This window comes from Neomonachus schauinslandi, chromosome 10 (assembly GCF_002201575.2).
Source record: "Neomonachus schauinslandi chromosome 10, ASM220157v2, whole genome shotgun sequence".
Classification (NCBI taxonomy): domain Eukaryota; kingdom Metazoa; phylum Chordata; class Mammalia; order Carnivora; family Phocidae; genus Neomonachus; species Neomonachus schauinslandi.
The window spans coordinates 32,174,925-32,197,318 of record NC_058412.1 but is presented as its reverse complement, the minus strand read 5'-3'; the positions used below and the strand labels follow the sequence as shown (position 1 = coordinate 32,197,318).

At 39.3% G+C, this 22,394-nt stretch overlaps 1 protein-coding gene across 7 annotated transcripts in view; it reads left to right on the top strand.

Annotated features, from left to right (window-relative positions):
* Window positions 1-22,394, top strand: part of SLC8A1 (solute carrier family 8 member A1) — a 314,201-nt gene that overhangs the window by 234,866 nt on the left and 56,941 nt on the right. The window contains exons 3-6 of one of the 7 annotated variants that reach the window (XM_044919007.1): window positions 14,978-15,084; window positions 18,307-18,327; window positions 18,760-18,777; window positions 18,892-18,906. In XM_044919007.1, coding sequence (XP_044774942.1) covers window positions 14,978-15,084; window positions 18,307-18,327; window positions 18,760-18,777; window positions 18,892-18,906 — 161 coding nt within the window. Of the gene's footprint in view, window positions 1-14,977; window positions 15,085-15,627; window positions 15,732-17,172; window positions 17,196-18,306; window positions 18,328-18,759; window positions 18,778-18,891; window positions 18,907-19,867; window positions 19,894-22,394 lie in introns of all 7 variants that reach the window. The other 6 variants (XM_021697752.1, XM_044919009.1, XM_044919012.1 and 3 more) reach the window with 6 other exon arrangements.

Genomic DNA, 22,394 nt, shown 5'->3' with positions numbered 1-22,394 from the left:
TGTGCTCTCTCTCTCCCTCTCTCTCTCAAATGAATGAAATAAAATCTTTATAACAAAAAGAAATTTGGAGAGGGAAAGTGAATTGACCAAGGTCATGGTGCTAAGAGCTGCTACGTTTATATAGTTACAGCTAACAGCTACAAAGTCAAGTCCATCAGTGCTACCAGTATGGGTCAAGATATCGTATGTCCTCTCCACCTACCAGAGTCTCTGAACAAAAGTGCAGACTTTCTAGAGAATTTGTCAAATAGCACAAATCACAACAATAACCTTTCCCTGTAAGAAGATTACACTTGGGCCAAAAGATGAAATAATGATGAGGATTTGCTCTTTGAGCGCTAACCGTGAACAACATACAATCCATCACAAAATTAAAAATTTTAAAAAAAAATGTAAAAGCCTACTTACAGATTTCCTCCCAAAATCGATGTGCATTTTTAAACGCATCTCATCAGAAGCCCTGTAATTAATCCAAGAATTGCTCACCAAGTACTTTCTCACTGTGTTTGGTCTAGTGGTTCAATTTTGCTAAACAATGGCATTATTCACGTTCTGTAAACCTGTTCTGGTTCTGGAAAGTCTAACTGGAAAACTTCCATTACAAACAAAAAAACATAAAAGGGAAAAAGGCAAAACGCATTTTCAGTTCAAAGCCAATAAACTCTATTCTGCTTTCGGTTAATTTTGATTTTAAGCCTTAAATTGCTGACATCAATAGGAAGCTAAACTGTCTTCTTGCTGATTTTCTCTTGCGATGATTACCTGTAAAGTGCCTTGGGTCCCTTCTGTTAAGAATATGAGCTCCAAACAATAACTGTGTGGAGCAGTTTTAAACCAAGTGGGATACCTGAAAGATTTAAACATCCAAGTACACTGAAAAGTTCAGCGAGCGTCCACAGCCAGTGAATCGTGTTTTGCACAGAGTGGAAAGCAGCAGGGCAAAGCAGGGGGCATACTGAGGCCCTTGATATTTTGCTGGTAATAATTTTTGATTCATAGTTTATATCACTTTTAATTTTTGCCTGGTTGGATTAGACACTGAGGAAGGATTTCACCACACAGAGGCACACGATTCAGAGCATTTACGGCTCACCACATTGCTGCAAAACCAATGCCTTCCATAATTACTCTCTGTGAATTAAGAAAATGGGGACCCTTTAAAATTGATCTTCTGAAGTGGAAAAAAATTACACATAATTATTGAACATTCTCATCTCGGTACAAAGAGATCTTCGGGTTCCTTATCTAGTAGCTACTCGGGGTACGCCGTGACGCTGGTGGGAAGAAGGAAGGAAACAGAGACAAAGGCCAAGATGGACGGCTGCTAACGGTGAGGCCCAGAAGACTTGAGATACAATTAAGACCATGGGTTTGTTTTGATTTCTTCTTCACTGAGTGTTTCTGTGGATGTTGCAGGTTGTTACCATGTCAAAGACTCACCAGGTCACGGTTATACACAGCCATCCTTACTAAAGGAAGTCCGTGTTCCCAATGTATGGGCCATTTACTTCATAAAGCATTCATCCGCATGACAGACAATAAAAAGGCAGGGAGTTAACAAAGAAAATCATGCATTTCCTTCTATTATCAGCATCAGCTTTTACTTCATTAAAAAGAGAGTAGGGAAAGAAAGATTTCCTCCAGAGGGGTGAATCGGATTCCAGCTAAGCACCAGAGAAGAAAAACACTAGGATAATAACAGAATAAACAAATGCCAGATGTGGACTGAAAGTCTGGAGATGAATTTTAATCCTGACTCTGCTATCTAGTTTTGAGGTGTTGGCCAATGTCATTGCGTCTGTTTGCTCATCTGTATCATGAGACGTGCCTTTCTGTGACCGAGGATTGGAAGATTGTGCTTCTAGACTGGAGGGGGGGGGGGGGGTTTGTGAAAACAAGGGCTGAATTTGAGTAGAAAATGACTAATGCCATTTTGATGACAAACGGGAGTGGATGATTAGGAGAAGGGCATAATCGTGGGTATTTGTGAGTTATTTAGCATGAGGAATTATTTGCTACGGAATGAACAGGAGCTTAGTGAGGTAGCCAGAATGGCCTTCTAGGGAAACAACATTGGCAGATGATTCCTGAAAAAATTTTCCAGCAAAACTAGCCAGACGGTTAGTAATGACTGAGAAGAGAATTTCCCTGTTTAAAAATGGATGTACAATTTTTCTACAGGGCAGACAAGAACTTCAAAAAAGTCCAACAGAAGATGGAGCTGAGGAAGGTTACCACCTAGAGTAGGAGTCCAGAGTGGAACCCACACATGTAAGGAAGATTATAGGGAAAATAACCATTCACCTCTAACAAAACTAATCCCAAGTAGTGCATCCATAGGAAAGCATCAAATGTTCATAATATTTTTGGCTTGTTTTATTTATTTCCCCCTATAAAATAGAGATCAGTCTAGATGGATAGGGACAGCAAAGAGAAAAACAATGACTTACAATCTATTCATAAAGAGTTAATTATAGTATTGTAAAGACATTTCATGGAATACCTTGTGCCATTCTAAAGGAAAGGTTTAAAAATTTTGTGCCACAGGAAATATTCAAAATACATTGGGTGAAAAATCATGACACCGAATTTTATTTACACACACACAAACGCAATATAGTCCAAATTCTGTAGTTGTGTATTTTAAAAGCAAAAAGCGAACATTTTTAAATGTTAAATGGTGATCTCTAGTGGTAACCTTACGGGTAATTTTTATTTTTTTTTTCATTTCCGCATTTGTCAAATTCTCAACAATGAGCAAGGATTACTTTAATAAGCAGGAAAAGCAATTTAAGAGAAATAACACACATTATCTGAAAGCAATTCATATTATTTTAGCTGTATTTAGTGAAAAAAGCCCATGAAATACAGGCTTGCTGATATTTCACATGAACAAGGACAGAATTCTGTTCAGAATCAAGTGTTGTTTTTTTTTCTAGATTATCGGGGAAAGCAAAAGCCAAAGATAGACACTGAAAATTTGATTTTTTTCTTAAAAGGACTGTATTATCGATTTCTACTAACCTACCCCTTCATGTTAGTAAATAAGCTTCACTGAAATACTTTAGTTCTCCTTGCTCTCCATAATAATAATTTTGATAACCATCACTTATTGATTGCTTACTATTCTGTTTTCCTCTCTAATCCTCTCAACAACCTTATAATATAGATCTAATTATTCCATTTTTATAGAGGAGAAAACGAATGCGTAGATTAAGCCACTTGCAAGAGTTATAGGCAGTTCATTCCCAAAAGTCCCAGTTCTTAACTTGATACAATATTGATCATGGTCATAATAGAAATAGCTAATACTCATTTAGCACTTAATATATGCCAACCTCTGTGTTAAGCATTTTGTATGCAGTATCACAATTACTGTTTGCAGCAATCAGATGAGATAAATACCATCATTTTAACCACTTTGCAGAGCAGGAGCTTGAGCCTTAGAAAGAATAAGTAATTCATATAGGTGCAGCTAGTAAATGGCAGAGGGAGAATTTCGCAACCTGATTCCCTTTCTTTATTTTTTTTTTAAGATTTTATTTATTTATTTGACAGAGAGAGAGAGAGACAGCGAGAGAGGGAACACAAGCAGGGGAAGTGGGAGAGGGAGAAGCAGGCTTCCCATGGAGCAGGGAGCCCAATGGAGCCCAATGAGGGGCTGGATCCCAGGACGCTGGGATCATGACCTGAGCCGAAGGCAAATGCTTAACGACTGAGCCACCCAGGCGCCCCCTCATTCCCTTTCGTAAGAAAGCATTTTAGGAGGTCATTTTCTCTACCCATATTGTGGAATGACAATGACTCAGAGCCATGGATAGGGTCACAGAGTCCTGATTCGCCTTAATAATTGTTATTTTTGGAAAAAAATGAACATTGGAATAGTTTAATAGACTTTCTGGAAAGCTTCTTACATGACATCTTCGGTATAAACAAACCTGAGCCCAATCTGCATTTCTAACATTACACCCCACTGAGTAGGTAGTCAATAAATATTATTATTATTTGCCGTTTTTGATTTTTTATAAACCCTAAGCCCCCATTGTGAAATGCAAAATTAAAACCAAAACATATTTATAGAATATATAGTATGAACACATAAGGGTTGATTGCTTAATCTAATGTAAAATAGCAATAAAACGTTAAGACGTGCAACAGAAACGTGAAATAAAAAAATCAGCAACAATTCACTAATTATTGATTTCGTTTGGCTCTGTTCAAGAAAATATGTGGCATCTTGTCTTTTAGAGTATTTTATATGAATGCATGCAGAGAGAGACTGATTTGCCATCGAATATTTTGTGGCCATCGAGAAAGTAGGGGAGGAAGGAAAAGAGAGAAAGAATGTGAATTAAAAAAGCTGAAGAAAGCTTGGCTTGCTTTCTTGGTGTTCTATTTTTAAAGCTGGCCTCTCTTGGATAGAGATGCTTTCGGCATACGCTATCCGCTGTTCTATAACATTCTAGGAGTGAAATCTTTCCACTGTCTTCCAGGGGTACTCCACTTTGAACAAAGAATCTTGACAAAGGAGGAAGGTCCAAATGCATAAATAATCTCTGGAGGGAGTTCAGTAAAACCCAGGAATGTTTAAAATGTCCAATATGAAGAGAGCTTTTGAAAAGGATGGGACTCCAAAAGCTTCTTTGCATTTCAACCGCATCAATTCCACTGAATTCCATATTCTTATAAAGGGCAGTGGCAAATCGAGGACTTCACAGAAGCTTCTAAAACGGAACCAAAGATGTTTGTGTTCAGTTTAATGAAAAGATGCTTCATGCCACAAAGTATTCAACATTATCCTCACCTTTGAGGGATTTGTCAAAACAACATTTTCTAGAGAATTTGACCTTTCTCATTCCCTTTAAGGAGTACAGCGAAGATCTCAGATTATAGACAATTATGGAAGTTTTTTAAGGAAGTTAAGGAAGCAGTTTTAAGATGATGAGGACCCTCCACCATTTGGTTAAAAGTCTCTCTCTCATGGAAATGGCACAATGCCAATATTATTAAACAATTTTTAAAAATCTAGACAAAGATCTGTAGTCAGCATGATGTCCAGTGCTTGATCCACTTTATTTTTCACTAAGTTGACAAATTGTCTCAGCATGCACATTTAGGTAACAAACCCAGGATTTTTATGACTCTACCCTCCTTAAGACTGTAATTTATTGATTGCAGAGAAGCAGGGCAATAGTCAGGTGTAGATTTTATATATCACAAAATGATGGTCACTTTTTAACACATTCGTATCATTTTCTCTTAAACACTCTACTCATGTGGTTTCCACACTAGCCTGCCATAATAGGCTAGAACTTTGGAGGATACTAGAATTGTTAGCATATTCTTAATTGGAACAATAACTCTAGGATCCCTGCAGTGTCTCTTTCAAGTGGTCAACCAGGGAGTCTTCTAGGAACAGGAAGGTAGCTCACAGGTTTTTCTTTGGAGACTAAAGTTGACAATGCTAAAGGGGGAGAGACCAAAAATGAATTACAGTGGTTCCTATTTTGCATTTGGAAAAAAGAAATTGGTGGTCTTTCAGTTACAAAAGTAAGCAGAAGAAAAGGAAATAGAGCAAGTTTCTATTGGAAAAGCCCCACTCCAGTACTCTGTAAAATTCTCCTGGTGACCCCAGAGAACAGCAGGATTTTCGCTGTCCCTGCCTCTTGCCTTGCTTGAAGCAATCATTTCAATTACCACTTGATAACGCAGAGCTCAGTGCACGGATGACAAGGCCTTCTGGAGAATTACTTTGGTTTAGCTACTTTAGCAACTCTGAACCTCAAAGTCTATTTAAATTACAGAATAGTACTATCCCTGTTCATCAGGCTCTGCTTCATAGCAGGAGCTCCAGGAAAAGCATGATTTCAGTCCCCTCCGCGTAACTAGTGATGTGGTCAAAGGGGACCTAGAGGAGCTGGGACTGAGAAGCTGACCAGTAGCCCTTGTGCCCCTTGCTTCTCTGAATTTAGGGTCCTGACTTGGGTAGCCCATTATATGGGATGTGATCCCTCGCTACATTTGAGAGTGAACTTGAGCATATGGCCCATCACTCCATCAAATATTTCCTGACCCCCACCTCCGCCATCAGCCCGCTACCCTTTTTGGTGGCTGGGAGAACACGCAAGTAAGAACTAGAGAGTAAACCACTCCTTTTCAACTAATAATAACAACTGTTCCTAATATCTCACAGTCCTTTGCAAAATTATTTGGCATGCATTGCATTATTTGATCTTGTCAACACGCTGTGAAGTTGTATCATCTACAGTTGATGAATGATGACACCTGTGATTTGATCTTCACCATCACTGTGAAGTGAGTTGTATTACCCGCATTTGATAGACGGTAACACTGATGTTTAGAAAGATGCTAGAACTGGTCCAAAAACCTCAGCTAGAAAGTGGCAGAACCAAGAGAAGAACTTGGGTAATCTGCATCCTGGTCTGATGCTCCTGACATGTCATCAAAGGACACAACAGATTGAGTCATGGCCTGGCCCCTCCTCTATGACCCATCTTAACATGGGATCTTGAGCAAATTCCCAAGTGAGTCCATGCCCAAAGTTTCTCTTAAGCTAAAAATGATGGGAGAATGTTATTAGAAATAATATGAATAGCAGTCTGTTTTATCCTAATTTGGAATGTTCATTGGACAGGGGAGTTGATTTGGGTCACTTACAGAAAATGAGGAGAATAATGCCTGGGTCTTCTCTGACTGCTCCTTTCTTCCCCTAACTCCAAATTTCCAAGCCACTCATCAAACCAATTTTTTAAGAAAAAAAAAAAAAAGCTGAAAATGGGCCAGGCATGTAAACCAAGGGATAAAAAGGCCATCCGCAGTGAGCCCATCTTTCCTCACAGGCCGAGAGAAATGAATGCCAGCAAGGGCGCTGGAAATGCCCGAGGTGATGCGAACGGAGCTGGGGACTCTGTGAGGGGGCAGCAGCATGACCTAGGATTACAGTCCTTTCCTTCTCTTTTTAAATAAATGCCATGAAGGAAACACCACTTCTGACATTTCCATAACACTCTGTACTTTGAGGAAAAGAAACCAGCCAAGGAAGCAAGCCTGAGGCCGGAGCCACCAGAAATGCTTAGCATGTTAAAGTACAACGTCAGTAGCCCTTGGTGCTGGAGGGACGGATTCTGCGGGGAACCTGGGGAAAGGGATGGACTGAGGCCAGCAGAGCTGACAGGCTGAGCAGTGGCACTTAGCTTTGGGGCCCGTGGCTCTCCCTGTCTGGGGCATGCGGCCCTCTGGAGGGCTGGCAAACTTTGTAACTCCATACTGAAAAGCCTAAACGTTCTCACCACCTGTTCTCACCCAAGAAACAGTTCTTTCTAAGGGACTTAGGTGGAAGCTTGCTTTTTTAAAAAATAACAGCTTTGTTAAGATATAATTCACATGTCATAGATTCACTTAATTAAAATATGCGATTCAATGAGTTTTAGTGTATTTTTGGAATTGTGTAACCATTGCTACGATCAACTGTAGAACATTTTCATCGCCCCCAAAGGAAAAGGCATACCCATTGATCGTCACCACCCATTTACCCCCCAACCGTCAGCCCTAGGCAACCACTAAGCTAGTTTCTGTCCCTGTGGATTTGCCTATTCCGGACTTTTCATATAAATGGAATTATATAATATGAGAATTTTTGTGTCTGGCTTCTTTCATTCAATGTAATGTTTTCAAGGTTCATCTGTGTTGTAGTGTAGGGGAGGAAAAATAACTTTCCCTCTACCTTTTAGAGTTTATAGCTGAGACCAGGTAATAAAAGAAAGATAAACAAGAGGGAAAAACCCAAATTTATTAACACGTACACTTCATGCATACATGAGAGACACCCAGGGAAAAATTAGTCACTCTCTAAGGTAGCTGAAATGTAGGCTTCAATACCATCTTAGTAGGAAATGGGGTGGGGGATGAAGGCCTCTTAGGAGAAAGTAGATGATTTTTAGGAAAGATGAAGAGATCCTTAGAAGAACAGATGGGAGGTATGACTGTGACAAAGTTTGTCAGGATGTGGCGTCTACTTCTAGTCTCCTCTGCTGTGATAACGGCTGACGACATTCCCAGGGAGAGGATCTGTGATAATCAAGTTCATTTTGGAGCATCAGTGTTTAGGCAGACAGGGGAGTTCAGAGAAAGCCTCTCCCTACATCTGCTGTTTTTCAGGTGCCTAGAGCTCCAAATTATCATTATACCAAAGTGGCATATTTTGGGATGGCGTGTTCTGCTATCCTTCAGTAATGTGTGTCAAAATTTCATTTCTTTTCATTGTTGAATAATATTCCGTTGTGTAGATAGACCACATCATGTTTATTCATTCATTAGTTGGTGGATATTTAGGTTGTTTCCATTTTGGGGCTCTCATGAATAATGCTGCTATGAGTATTGATTTACAAGTTTTTATGTGGACATATGTTTTTAAATCTCTTATATGCCTAGAAGTGGAATTGCTGGGTCATAAGTTCACTCTATCTTTCAATTTCTGAGGAACTGCTAGGTTTTTCCAAAGCAGCTGCAAGCATTTTACATTCCTACCAGCAGTGTAAGAGAGTTCTAATCGCTCTATGTTCTCTACAACCCTTGTTATTATCTTTTTGATTCTAGCCATCTTAGTGGGTTTGAATTGGTATCTCATTGTGGCTTTCATTTGCATTTCCCCACTAACTAATGATGTTGAGCATCTCTTCACATACATATTGGCCATTTGTTGATCTTCTCTGGAGAAGTGTCCATTCAGATCCTTAGCCCATTTTTAAGTTGGCTTGTCTTTTTGAGTAATAGGAGTTTATCCTGAAGCTTTTAACACCAGGTGTACTGGGGATAAAATTTCAAATTTGCCTCACCTGATGACATCACTGTGCTGTCAGAGAAGTTGCCAGATCTCTTGCCTTCATATGTGATCAATCCTGGGTCATTTCTTTCTTGAGTCTAAGTGTGGTGGCCCTGAAGGGGAAAGTTTCCAGTTCCATAAACGTGGCCTCTCGCTGACGTAGCTCAGAGGTTCGCTGAGCGCGGGGATATGAGGCGTTACTGTCCTCTGTGGCTGTTGAAATCCTTAGTTTTTCTACTCTCCAAATAGAACTTCCATTGTGTAAAAGCCTATCAGCAGACTTCCTGTCACTTTGTGGGGAAGGAAGTCACTTTGGGTGAGTGTAAACGCTGCTGCCAGAAAGCCGACAGTGTTTTCTCACCTATACTCTGAAGGTGGCCTGGGGAGACCAGCCTTTCCTCAGGGGAGAAAACAACAATTTTAAATACTCTGTGTAATCCAGAAAAGAACACTGGTGAAGAACAAAGCAAAATGGTTCTCCCATGTTTCAGTCTAGATTGCTAATTAGATCTGAAATTTAGTTTTGACGGACTTTCTCACAATTCTCTTCTTTATTTAATACATTCTTTGAAACATCAGGCATACATTCTTGCCCCCCATTAGCCAGCTGCCAGTCCCTGCTGCCTACTGGAACCACCTGAAAAACGTTTAAAAACTATCTTCATGTTGGGGCCCCATAACCAGAGAGTTTGATGTCACTGGTTTTGAGTGGGTCCTGCCCCACACTCAAAGTTTGCAGAGCTCCAGATGTGATTCTAATATGCAGACAGGTCCAAAACACAAGCCCAGCTTTTACCAGCCTCTTAATTCATTCTCTGACTTAATAAAAGAACACATTGTCCTCTCTAGATCCATGCTTCTCAAACTTTCACATGCATTGCATCATCTGGGTATCCTGTTAATATGTAGATCTGATTTGGTGGGTCTGGGGCGGACCCGGAGATTCTGTAGTTCTAACAAGCCCCCCCGTGAAGTGGAGGCTACTGGTTAGTGCCTCAAAGTTCTCAGAATTGCTGAGCCCCTACATATTCATGGCACTTTTCAATTACTTCTAATAGGACCTCTATCTCCTCAAGGATTCAACTTTTTAGGACAGCCGTCATAAAATAGATGTGCTCCTCTCCTTTTAAAAACAGAGTTGAAATTCTATGATTGCTAATCTAGGCAGTCCTTGTTAACATAAGGATAAAACAATAAACCTTTATATTAATTTAAAATAATGATCCAGATCCTTTAAAGTGGTCATAAAAATACTGCACAGCTGAATGAATAAGGAAATTTGTGGGTCATATAATTGAAGGTATCAGTCTTTGGAGCCAGTTACAGGAATCTCACTGTGTGACCTTGGGAGTTATTTAGCTTCTGAGTCATTGTTTCCTCTGTGAATGGTAAGTAGCAGAAGCTACTTCTAGGGCTGTTACGAAGACAGGTGAATTAAGAAATGTAAAGTGCTCATAGGTCCATTGATCTCTCAGTATGCCTAAAGAGAGTTTAATTTTTTTAATAATAATTTTTAAAGCAGCCATTGCAGCATCTAAATATGTGAAATCCTCACTAAAATCTTTTGCACGGGGATTTAAAAGAAGAGTCTCTTCACTTTAACGTTCCAAACTTATCTTTTTCTCACGTCTTCTAACATCAAGGGCAGTCTTGAGAAAAAGAAACCACAGAAGGGCAAATCGAGGCAGAAAAGAAAAAGAGGCCCAGATGCTACTTTGGCTTACTGAGGAGAGATCGGAATATATTTTAACGAAATTTTCTTTTCTTTACCTCCACTAATAAAACCACCTCTTTCTTTCCTTTCCACCATCTGCCTGAGTCACCACCAGATATACGAACTCCTTGGTAAAATGTTGGAAGGTTCTCAGGTCTTTTGAGACCCATTAGATAAGAGAGAGACTGAGAAGTCAAGTATAGATGTTGGTTTAGTATTACCAAAGGAAAAGCACTGCAAAAAAAAAAAAAGAAAGAAAAAGAAAGAAAAAAAAATCAAAGAAATGACCCGCATTTTTCCACTCAATAAACTGATCTTTCTTAATCAAATCCTTTTTTCCCCCCTAGAAATGGAACCAAGATGGATTTCCATAAAAACTTTGGCCACATTGAGAAATTATTTAGTGTTATCATAAGATTTGTTAACTGCTTTGCTAGTTTCCAGAAAACATCATTTTTATAGTACACTATTCAACTTTAGAGATGTGTAAAAAATCAAGTGAAAAGTTCTCATTACCTTCTTCATAATTATGGTAGTTGAAAATTGCATGACATCAATTTTTCTATTTGTTCCTTATTGGGGCAATAAGAGCATAAGAGTTGCCGTTGGATGAAGGGCTGTGTCTGCCTTACTGTTCCGGTCTTGTTTGGGTTAACCTGTCAATCTAAAGAAAAAAAACATGACTTCATCCCGTTGGTAAAGAGAACAAAAGATAGCCAGCATGAATCTGTGTTCTCAGGGAGAAGGAGTGCTTATGACAGAGCAAAAGCTCAGTGACTGTGGGATTGGTGTGGCAATGGGGGAGGGGGGAGGCGGAGAGGGTGCCAATGGGGGGCACCTCTAAGGTCCCTTCAATCCTTGAGATTTATATCCACTGTGGAATTGTGAGGAACAGAGGTATGCCTCTGCTGATTATCAAACTATACCTGGAGTCCTCACCAAATGTGCCCCATCTCCTGTAACTTCCCATGTGATGAGGGAGGTGGCATTAGGCTCTGGGAAGTGAGCAAGGGACAGCCTAAGGATCTGTTCCTTTAAAAATTACATTGGTTAATTTCAACTTTGCTACCTTTGCTGGGGGGAGAAGTGAAAGTTGAGCATTAGCAATCCCTTCTGATTTTTACCTCTCTTGATTCAAAGGGCTAATTCATAAGGATTGACTTTATCCTGCCTCTTTAAATGGACTGAAATGTCCTTTAATAAGCAAGCTTCCTATTAATCATTTTACTATGCAAGAGCACCAGAATCAATTTATAATTTAACGGCTCCCCCTGTCAGGGACACTACTGATGGTATTATTAATGATTTTGAAATATGCCATTATGCAAATGCCATCTATTTTAGGTGTCTTTGCCAGGCACCTACAGAAATACTGGTTTCTTTTTCTTCTTCTTTGATTTTCCAGTGTCACAGTTATCAAATACTGAAACATTTTGTAAGGATTATTATCCTAGTAAATAGTGATAATCTAAAGATAAACTTTCAGTGCTTATTTTATTATGCAAACAAATTGTGTGGGGCTTCATATATCTCACACTCATCAGCTACTCAGAGTATAGAAAATAAAGCTGTTAGGACAATAGAGGATTAAATTTGCCAAGAATAAGAAACAATGTTATTTGGTTGCTTCTATTTATTTCTGAATGAGTTGTCATGTTGCTCTTTGGGAATAAAACTGGAAGCTTTTTCTAAACAAAGGCACCCTATTAGCCAGGCTCCACCAACCATCTCTACTGTACTCTATTTCTTCAATCTAATGAAACATGTGATGTGATGTAGGTTGGGTTGGGAGCACAAGATGGAGAAAGAGAAGTCAAATGTTTTTAGGTAATATAAGCAAGAACATTGCAACATGGCATCCACCTTTGTGTGCCCTATCATGAAGTGATAACAAATGCTGGGCCATGAGCTCCAAAAGATGGTAGCATGGCCCTTCTGATGCCCATCAACGCTTTTCCACACTTGGTCTTATGGCTGATTGCTTTAGTAGAGCTGAACAACTGTAGTTTATGATTATAAGGCAGGAAGATAGAAATCCAAAATGCATAAGTTTGATGACAAAAAGGATAAACTTTTGGCAGGTTTTTGTAGAATAAATTTGATTTCACTTATAACATCAAATCTAGTTCTGAAATAAAGAGCACATGTATCATCACTTCTTATATCTTCTTGCGCTTTCTTTAATAATTTGTAACTTTTGGAGATTGAGGAATGATCAGATATCCTAGTGTAGTCAGGGTAGAGTGATTTTATATACATTTATACACACACACACACATACACACACACACTGAGTAAATAGTATAAATAATCAATCAATAGTAAATAATCAATTCCAGAGAATAGTTCCAGAAGTTAGACAGGAACTGTTCACTACGTACATGTAGTTGGACTTTGTCACACCGTTGGAAGTTTGTAAATATCTAACTACTCTGAAAAAATGATTATTGCTTTAGTCATTTACAGCTGCTCATCTGGCCTTAGTATTTCAGTCTTTGAGGACGCAGCTGAGATAGGAAAGAAAAGGCACTATCATGAGTCCAACTCCTTAGTAATGAGAAATCGGATATGGGCATCATATGGGGATGTTCGTAAGCTGAGGAGCAGAGAGCTGGTTATGGGGCTCCAAAGGACCAGAAGCAATCATTTGATCTCACTTCTACAGTATTAACCCAAGAAAGCAAGACTAAAGCATTTAGCATTAGGGGCTAGGAAATTCAGAGAATTAAAAGCAACTTCTACCTTCCTTCTCCTTTATACTAGGAAAGAAGACTGATGCTCTTTGGCATATATAGGTATAAATAAAACATGGTGGCTTTGATCAATAATTTTTAAAAAAGAGGGGGGGCACCTGGGTGGCTCAGTGAGTTAAGTGTCCAACTCTGGATTTCAGCTCAGGTCATGATCTCAGGGTGGAGCCCACTTAGATCCTCTCTCCCTCCCCCTCAACCCCTTCCCACATGACTCTCCCTCTCTTTAAAAAAAAAAGGGGGGGGTTACAAACTAATTTCCTTCCAGAAGACCTAGAAAATTCCACCCAAACTAAATAATGTCGATGACTAAAACTACACGTCTGTGTAAACTCAGTGTTTCAAAATCTTTAGTCAGAAATGTTCTTGGCCAGTGTTACTGGAAAAAAATTTTTTTTCAAGGACAAACAAGTGTTTAGGGGGCTCTGAGTAAGTGGTAATATAGGAAGTGATTAAGCCCTTATTAATTAGAAGGTAACATTAGATATATCTTCAGAGTCATCAGGCTTATGGGAAATTGAGATTTGCATAATATTTGCATTTGTCCTACAGTCTGCCATTTCACTCACAACCAGAGGACCCTAAGGCTAGAAGTGCTAACAGATGGATTACGGGAAAAATTCTTAACTAAATGCCTTGGTGTATGGGTGGGGTTTGAAAGTGGTGTAAATAGTATATTTTGTCAAAGTTGAAACTCAGCTTTGGAGGGATGAAAATCACTATAGCATCATGACTCCCCATCCCCCACCTTTCAAAATAGCTATTGGGAGGCCTCAGCTTCCATGTTTAGAAAGACAAATAAAACATGAACATTTTCCCTTTGTGATCTAGGTGGAAAATCTGACTAGCCTAAATAAGAGTTCGATTCTGGGACATTGGGTGGGGTAAGATTAAAGAGTTTGATTTTATTTTGTGATGGTCTTATACATTTATTACTTTACTAACATTTTTTTTTTAAAGATTTTATTTATTTATTTGAGAGAGAGAGAGAGAGAGAGAGAGCACATGAGAGGGGGGAGGGTCAGAAGGAGAAGCAGACTCCCTGCTGAGCAGAGAGCCCGATGCGGGACTCGATCCCGGGACTCCAGGATCATGACCTGAGCCGAAGGCAGTCGCTTAACCAACTGAGCCACCCAGGCGCCCCCTTTACTAACATTTTAGTACAAGAATATTATGTTTGGAAATACAGTAAAGCAGAATGAAGGCCAAGAAAAATGACCCATAAGCCTATCACTCACAGATAACCTCTTTTGATATTTTGATGTGATTTACTGATTTGTTCTAAACGAGTAAATTCCAGGGCATGGTTCAGACAATCCTACGGTTAAGGCATTTACTAAATAAATGTATTTTTCTTTTCTTATTATTGTGATCTGTGTTCTTCTGCTTTTCCTTCTCATGGTGATGATAAACCTATGAGTCCTGAGTGCTCTATGTTGCCTAAAATCATTCCATGGCCTTGGGCAGGGGAGCTGTGCTTTGGGTGACCTCTCCAATCTTCCATACCTATCCCATACCCCTCCTGGAAGAAGAGAGTCACAGTACAGAAGTTTCTCAGTTGCCCTTTGTCTGGAAGTGCAACTTGTTAACCTTGCTTTCCTCTTCTCTATGTTCCTTCTCTTCTCTTTCCTCTTCCCCTTGTTCGTCAATTTCTATTCTTCTCTGTTTCAGCAAAACAATATCAGTCAAGGTAATTGATGATGAGGAGTATGAGAAAAACAAGACCTTCTTCCTTGAGATTGGAGAGCCCCGCCTGGTGGAGATGAGTGAGAAGAAAGGTGGGGAAGCTGCTCCAGGGCTGAGCCCAACAGCTTCTGCTGGCCTGTGCCACCCCTGGATGCCTGCACTCTTCAGACGTGGCTCACAACACACACATCCCTCCACCTATGTAACAGGGCATAGATCTCACCCCCGGGCCCCAGCGGGCCCAGCCTGTAGCTCCATCGGCCAATTCTGGCCACTCTGCACATGGCAGGTCCGAGAGACGAATTTTCAGGGCAGTCAATCCGGCCTGTTTCTGGGAAGGGTGGTACTGATGCTGGCCATACCAAAATGAAGCCCACGTTCTGATTTCTCTTCCTAAGTCGGGGTGCTTCCTGCCAGCTCACTGAAGCAGGAGGCATTTGTGAAAGTGGCAAACGAGGAGACAAGGTCATGGGGGCCCACTGAGAGTAGCTGCCATGCCCTATTACATACTTGCGAGGTCCATGTGTTGCCAGTTCTCCCTTCCATAACATCACGGTAACATGCAGCTTGGTGAACACCTAGCATGAGCGTGTGACTCCAACCATTTGTTTTGCCTTTGTCTTGTGTTCCCACAGGAAGATCATTACCATTAGAATATTTGACCGTGAGGAATATGAGAAAGAGTGCAGTTTCTCCCTTGTGCTTGAGGAACCAAAATGGATAAGAAGAGGAATGAAAGGTGTGAGAGTATACAAAGACATACCAGCGAGAAATTGTACTCTTCTCTCTCCGTGTCTCCTACTCTCACACTTAACTCTCTCCTCTTCCTCGGCTCCAAGTACTATCCTTCATTTCCTTTGAAGCTTTAACAGTTTCATCTCCCTTCCCTAATTCACAAATGCACCAAAACAATGCCCATTTTCCTCAAGGAAATGCCCACTAACTTTGATTGAAAGCAGATTGAAGAAATACTAGAAGAGATTTCTGTGATTCAGAAGTGATGATCTAAAAGCATGATTTCTGTGTTCAGGTATTTACTACTCAGGGATCGTTCTAAAATGTACTTCCAACTACTAAATCTCCCCTTGAACGTTCATGATAAAGACTACTTAATACCTATTAGTACTGACAGATGAGTCTAATGGCAACTAATGGGAACTTTCAGAAGAATTCAATAATTAGGCTTCTTTAGACAACCCAATTTTCAAAAAATATATACTTAATAAGAACAAAGATCCTTGAAGAGTAGTGTTACCCACATTCTAGCATTCATTTTGGCCTGAGATTTTTTTATATCATCAAATATGACATTAAAAGGGACCAGATGTAGGAAACTACAGTCATACAAATTTTCTTCAGTAGGAAGGATATAGTCCTTTAGGAAGAATTTAGCCCTTGCTTAAGGCCTAACCAGCCTTATGCTCTGAAGTGTTTTGATCCTTATAGAATCTACAAATTTCTAATATGTGTAATAAAAAAAGAAAAGAAATAAACAGCAGTATCCTCATAACTAGATTTTTTTTAGTTGATTTGTACTTATATATTTTTAGGAAAATATTTGAACAAAGAAGCCAATTTCTTTGTCCTCTTTGATTTTATTTCTATTTTCTGCCACCTATTTTTGATAAGGAAGGACAGGAATTTTATACCACCCTTAAAGATAATTTTTTATTCTGAATTTTTACAAGGGCTTCCTACAATTATCCTCTAACAGTGGCCACTTTAAAGGGATTACATAATTATACATGTAAAATGAGCTTACTACACATTAATAGCTCTTACTCATTGCAACCAAACAATTGATGACTAGCATAGAAGATGATTAGATGGACCACTTTGTAAGAAATTTATACTTTTACATGTAAGGAAAAATATCAAATATATAGGACTAATTCCTATATCGACCCAACATTTGGGGGAATTTAATCTCACATTTGTAAGAACTCGCTGACTTCAGAGTCCATCAGAAAAAGGAAAAAAAAAAAATGTATGTCCCTGACCTAATCATGTCCCAAATGGTAACAGGAGCCGTTTGGAATGATGGAGAATGGAGCACTGGGGACCCATTTTAATGCGGCTATTTAATATGTTTCATAGGCAGTAGGCAGAAGGAAAAGGCACTAGAAAACTGAGCTGATTCCTTACAAAGATGGGATCAAAAATGCCTCATTAGCATACAGGGAAAAAGCACTTACTTCTAAATGTATTCCTCCAAAACACTGTCTTTTATCTAAAGGAAGAGCATCTTGGATACAGCTCTTTCAATTGTCATTTTAGTAAAATATGCCCTCATGTAAAGGCAAATTAAAATTCCTTGATAGCACTATCTGGTTTCACACCCTCCAAGTGGAGTCTTGTCGCTATAAATAAAATTACTGACTTGTTTTAGAAAGTATCCTCTAATGCCACTAACCGTTAGCAGGAAAATGGGGCGGAAAACAGAATTGTAGCATTCCCCTCCACAGCTCCTGAAGAAATTTATATAATATGTTTAGCTAGGGAGCTTTCACCAAAATAAAGTGCTACTGTATAGTCTGGGTTTAAAGCACATAACCTGGAAGACAAATTATGGGATGCGATGCCCCCTCCCCACCACCTGCCTTGTCAGTTTCCATGGAATTATGTGTCCACAAGAAGAATTGTGATTGTCTAATTATAACATGCAGAAGTCATAGAGAAGGACACACAAATAAATGCAAATTCCTGGCACCCAAATTTTGAGGATTTAAAAAACATAAGCATCCCTTGACGGCCAAGGCATACCATGCAAATAGAACCTCCAGGGAGAGCTTTACGTTGGACCAAAGTCTCCTTCAGGCAGGGCAGCCAAAATGGAATTTCCGAAGATGTTTTATCTGTTTTCATTGAACGAAAGGTGTCACACCTGAGATCCTGGATGATTTAAGACTTCCATATGTTGAATTCAGTAACTCCTGGGCAATATTTAATGAGGAAGACTCAAATGAAGTTAAGATTAACTTCATAAAACATTTCTACTCTATTTGGTAAACTAGATACATTTACTATATGTAAACATATATAGTAGAAATGTTTTATTAAATGCCAAGAAATAACAGATAAGGGGAATTGTATCCATATATAATAAGTCACACACATTTGCAAAAACTTAGTGTTGGGATTGTTTATTAGAAATTATTCCCAATGCCACATTTCCCTGGGAGGCACCCACATTAGCAGGGCCTTCCTACCACTGGAATCAGATCTGCCTGGATTTCTTTCTGCTGATATTCCTCTTACTTTCATTATTCATCTGGTCTCTTATTCTGTGTTGTCTTTGTCTGTTTCCTCCACAGCCCTGTTATTGAATGAGCTTGGTAAGCATTTCATTTCTTCCATTTCCTTTCCATTTCTCTAGGTGATTTTCCATGAATGTCAGGTGGTACAGTAGTTTTCTGACCTTTATTTCTATTGATTTACTGGCAGGATTGTTGTGTAGGGCCATTGGCCTCCTTTTTGTGTAGGTTAGATAGTTAATATTCCATTTTTAGCTTAGTATGATCTTTTTAAAAACCAGTGATTGCTTAGGTCTGCACAAGAATGAAATGTGTGCACTAAGTCCCATAATCTTAAAAGAATGAGTAGTGATTAAATCACAAATGGATGTTACCCGATTTTCTTTAATTGTAAATGTAATTTGGCAAGTTGTTGTATCTTGGATGGGTGGCCAGGCAGTCCGATGTCACTGGTATTTGTCATTTAGAATGTAAGTTAAATAAATTGTAACATTTCTTTTTTTTCTTTTTTAGGTGGCTTCACAATAACAGGTATGAATTTTTAAAGCTAATGATGTCAATTTTTATTTTTTTGCTTTCTGTCTTCGCCATATGTTGTTTACATTTTAAAAAATTGTTTCTCTTTTTTATTTGCTTTGAACGAAGGAAAATACCTATATGGTAAGAGAGATTTTTTTTTAATGTTCTTCATTTTCCCCCAAATGCCCTTAAAAATCAAACCAAAACCACATTTTATGTAACCTGTGTTAACATTTAGCTGTGGCACAAGGTGTGCTCTTGCTGATTTTACACACTTAACATTGTACACATTAACAATGTGTGTGTTATGTTTATGTACAAGCAAATCTGTATGGAGAACCTGTAACTGTTCACATCTTGATACTGGTCGATTTGAAAATGTTCATGTAGTGCTGATGATGTGCAGTGTATTCTGCTAGATGCTCCAGGGTACCAGATTAGATAACACAATCGCTGGCCTCAAGGAAACATAGGGATTGACATCCAGGACCAAGCTCGGTCTCCTAATACTATATGATGCCCTGATAGCAGAGGGCAGAGCCGTCCCTTCTCTTCATTCCACGACACCAGTCTGAGCCCCTCTTTTGGGACTTCGGTTTGAGCATTATTAACATGATCCCTAGAAGTGCATTACACAGTGATCTATACAAACCCAAAACGCCACTCAAAGGGTTTAAAACTCTTAAATTCATATTGGCATCCATCCTGCGTTGATCACGTCACTTAACACAACTCTAAAGCTATTTTCTTGTGTACAGAAGGAAGAAAGTGTCTCCTTATGGTATCCTCCCTTTTGACCCTAAGTTTATTCCCACCCTTTCAGAATCATCTAGGCAGATTTAGAGAGAGAGAGAGAAATATCAAATGGTCAGCGTGATGTGTCTGAAACTGCAGGTTAAAGATGTCCCTAAGGGCATCCTACTGGCCACGGCGTTTTCCTATATATTGTGCAGATAACACTACTGTAATTATTTTTTTTCTGCAATCAGCTGAACCAAAATACTTAAAGGAGGAAATATTCCCCCAGATTCCAATTTTGCAAATGCTGTGGTAAGGGAGTTGGGGGTTAATTAAACCACTGTTCTTGTAAACTCATGATCAGGTAGTTCCAGGATGATTCTATCCCAAGTAGAACTTTCTGAATACAAGCAATTTCACGGGGGCTGTTGGCTCTCCACTGCTTCTCTCCAGACATGGCATCTAATGACAAAATGATCCAAAGACTCTCAGAGACACAGAAATTGAAAAGGATAAAAATGTTAAACAGGACAAGTCCTCACAGAGGATTTTTAAAATCTGAGCCATCTGAAGCTCTCCCAGGTCAAGTCTCCCTCACTGTGCGCTGCTGAAGATGCTATTTTTGAATCTAATGCAGGAATTTCCATTTATTTTAAGTTAGTTATCCTTGTGAGATTTGAGGAAGGTAGAAATTGGGGAAGACAGCCTTCATGGCTTCTGAAGTAATTAGAAAGAAAAAGTCAACCATTTTAGAAATAGTACAGTGTCTAGCAACACCTTCAGCCTTACGCAGACTGATACTGAGATCTTCACCAAAAATCTTGGGCTATAGAATGCTTTGTTAAAATGCATTGATATATTTAGATATTTTCCTATTTTCCTTATTGACTATGTCAGGATTTTGCTTTTAGGGCCTTCCTTCCCCTATCACTTGAAGTATCTAGGTAGTAACAGAATCCTATTTTTCTTTTCTCAGGAATTCTTCATATCATGTTCTAGAATATCTGTCTGGTAATGTCCAACATTCCCTGCCTAGGACACATCTTGCATTCAAGAGAACAGAATCACTTCTTCCAAAGATTCCTATCATTTCGTGTACTTAACTTCATTAAGTTCTTTCTTATGGCTTCAATTTGAAATAATAGTTTGTCTATTGTTACCACCTTTTCCCAACACTTGAAATTGATACAGTTAGAACAAGTCAATGTTCCAAAAACTCTCTGGGAATCTCTACGCTGGCCTGTTCTTCTCACAGTATATGACCCTTCTTCTCCCAATCCAGGTCAGAATGCCTGGGATCCACTCTCTATAGATGCCCTGGGGAAGGTTCAAAAACTTAGGTCTACACAGTGAAAAGCAGCTTTAAGTCTAAAGAACCTTTTCTTTGAAGTCAATTTGAGGCTTTGAAGTCAAGGCTTTGAGATGCAGGGGCAATAGAGAAGAATTAATCTAGCCCTTGGACTCTGCCTGCAGCTTTTATATGGTTTTGTGCAGCTGAGTGTGAAAATCTAAATTTGAAACAGGATATATGGAAATTGAAAAAGTCATTTGGTCCACAGCCCAATATATTTCAGAGATTTCATTAGTGGTGGACATTAAGTGCTGGAGGTGATTTTGGAATTTGCAAATCTTTACGTGTTGCTCCTAGACCTTGCCTCTTTGAAAGGCCCTTGTTGGAACCTATGATCTCATTGTCCCTTGACCTTTTCGGCATATAACATGATAACCCCCTATACATTATAGCTCATTAGAGTTTGTAAAGCATTTCGTATTCATTATATCATTTAATCTTCAGCCTTATGGAGTACGATTTTATTTTTCTCACTTATAGGGAGGAAATGAAGGTTGAAAGCGATTAATTAATCTACCCCAAATCACCCATCCAGGATTCAGAGCCTGGCCCTCTGACTTTAAGTCCACAGCCATTTGATGAGTGTTCTAACCCCAGCACTTTCATCTCCTCCCTTTCAGTCTCTTTATTCCTACCTTCATCTTAACCCCTTGGCAATCCAAAGCCCAGCTATGCCACATAAATGCCATCAGTGTGAATGCCAGTCAAATGAGAAATGAGGGGGACCCTGGAAGGGGGAAACTAGAGCACCTTAATTTGTATTGTTTAAAAAAATTAAGGGTTCTGGTTCAATTTGGAGAGGAGAAAGGCATGTCTGATTCCCCAAACAGGCAGCCATAGAGTTATATATTAAAAGTCAATATACTTCTTTAAAAGTTGCTTTCCCAATTATATTATGCTCATCATATAATAGACTTTAACATGGTACATGACTTTTTTAAAACATTTCAATCACTCCAGTATCCAGGGTAGAGGAACAAATCCCCTTCAACTTTAGCTTCATTTACAATTGAGGAAACTGAGTCTCAGAGAAGAGAAATGCTCTGCTCTACCCAAATTTCGATGGCAAACATATGGCAGAGTTGGCACGAAGTCCCAATCTCATGATTCTCAGATCAGTTCAAGGTAGCTCTTGGTAGAAGCCAACAGCAGGTAGATTTGGCAGTCAACTAAGCCAGAAGTTTAATGAAAACCCTCGGCCTAGGTAACCCAACGGTTACCGTGATGATGGCAGACCCTTGCAAAGCCTACCAGTGTATGAAACCTTCTCCCAGTCGGACTGCTCAGGAAATAGATAAGTATGTTCCCAGATGCTAAGTTACTCAACCCTCAAACAAACCTGTAATATGGATGGAGCAGGTGCTAATATCCCCATTTACCTGTGGGGAAACTGGGGAAATGGCCTGCTCAAGGTTATGTCATTGGCAACAGTAGGCTTCAAAACCAAGTTACCTGTCATCACACTAAGTGCTTTCCATTGTTTCACGAGGCCTCTGGAAGCAGTAACTTGAAGGACAAGGACACTCCACTTCAGAGGCCT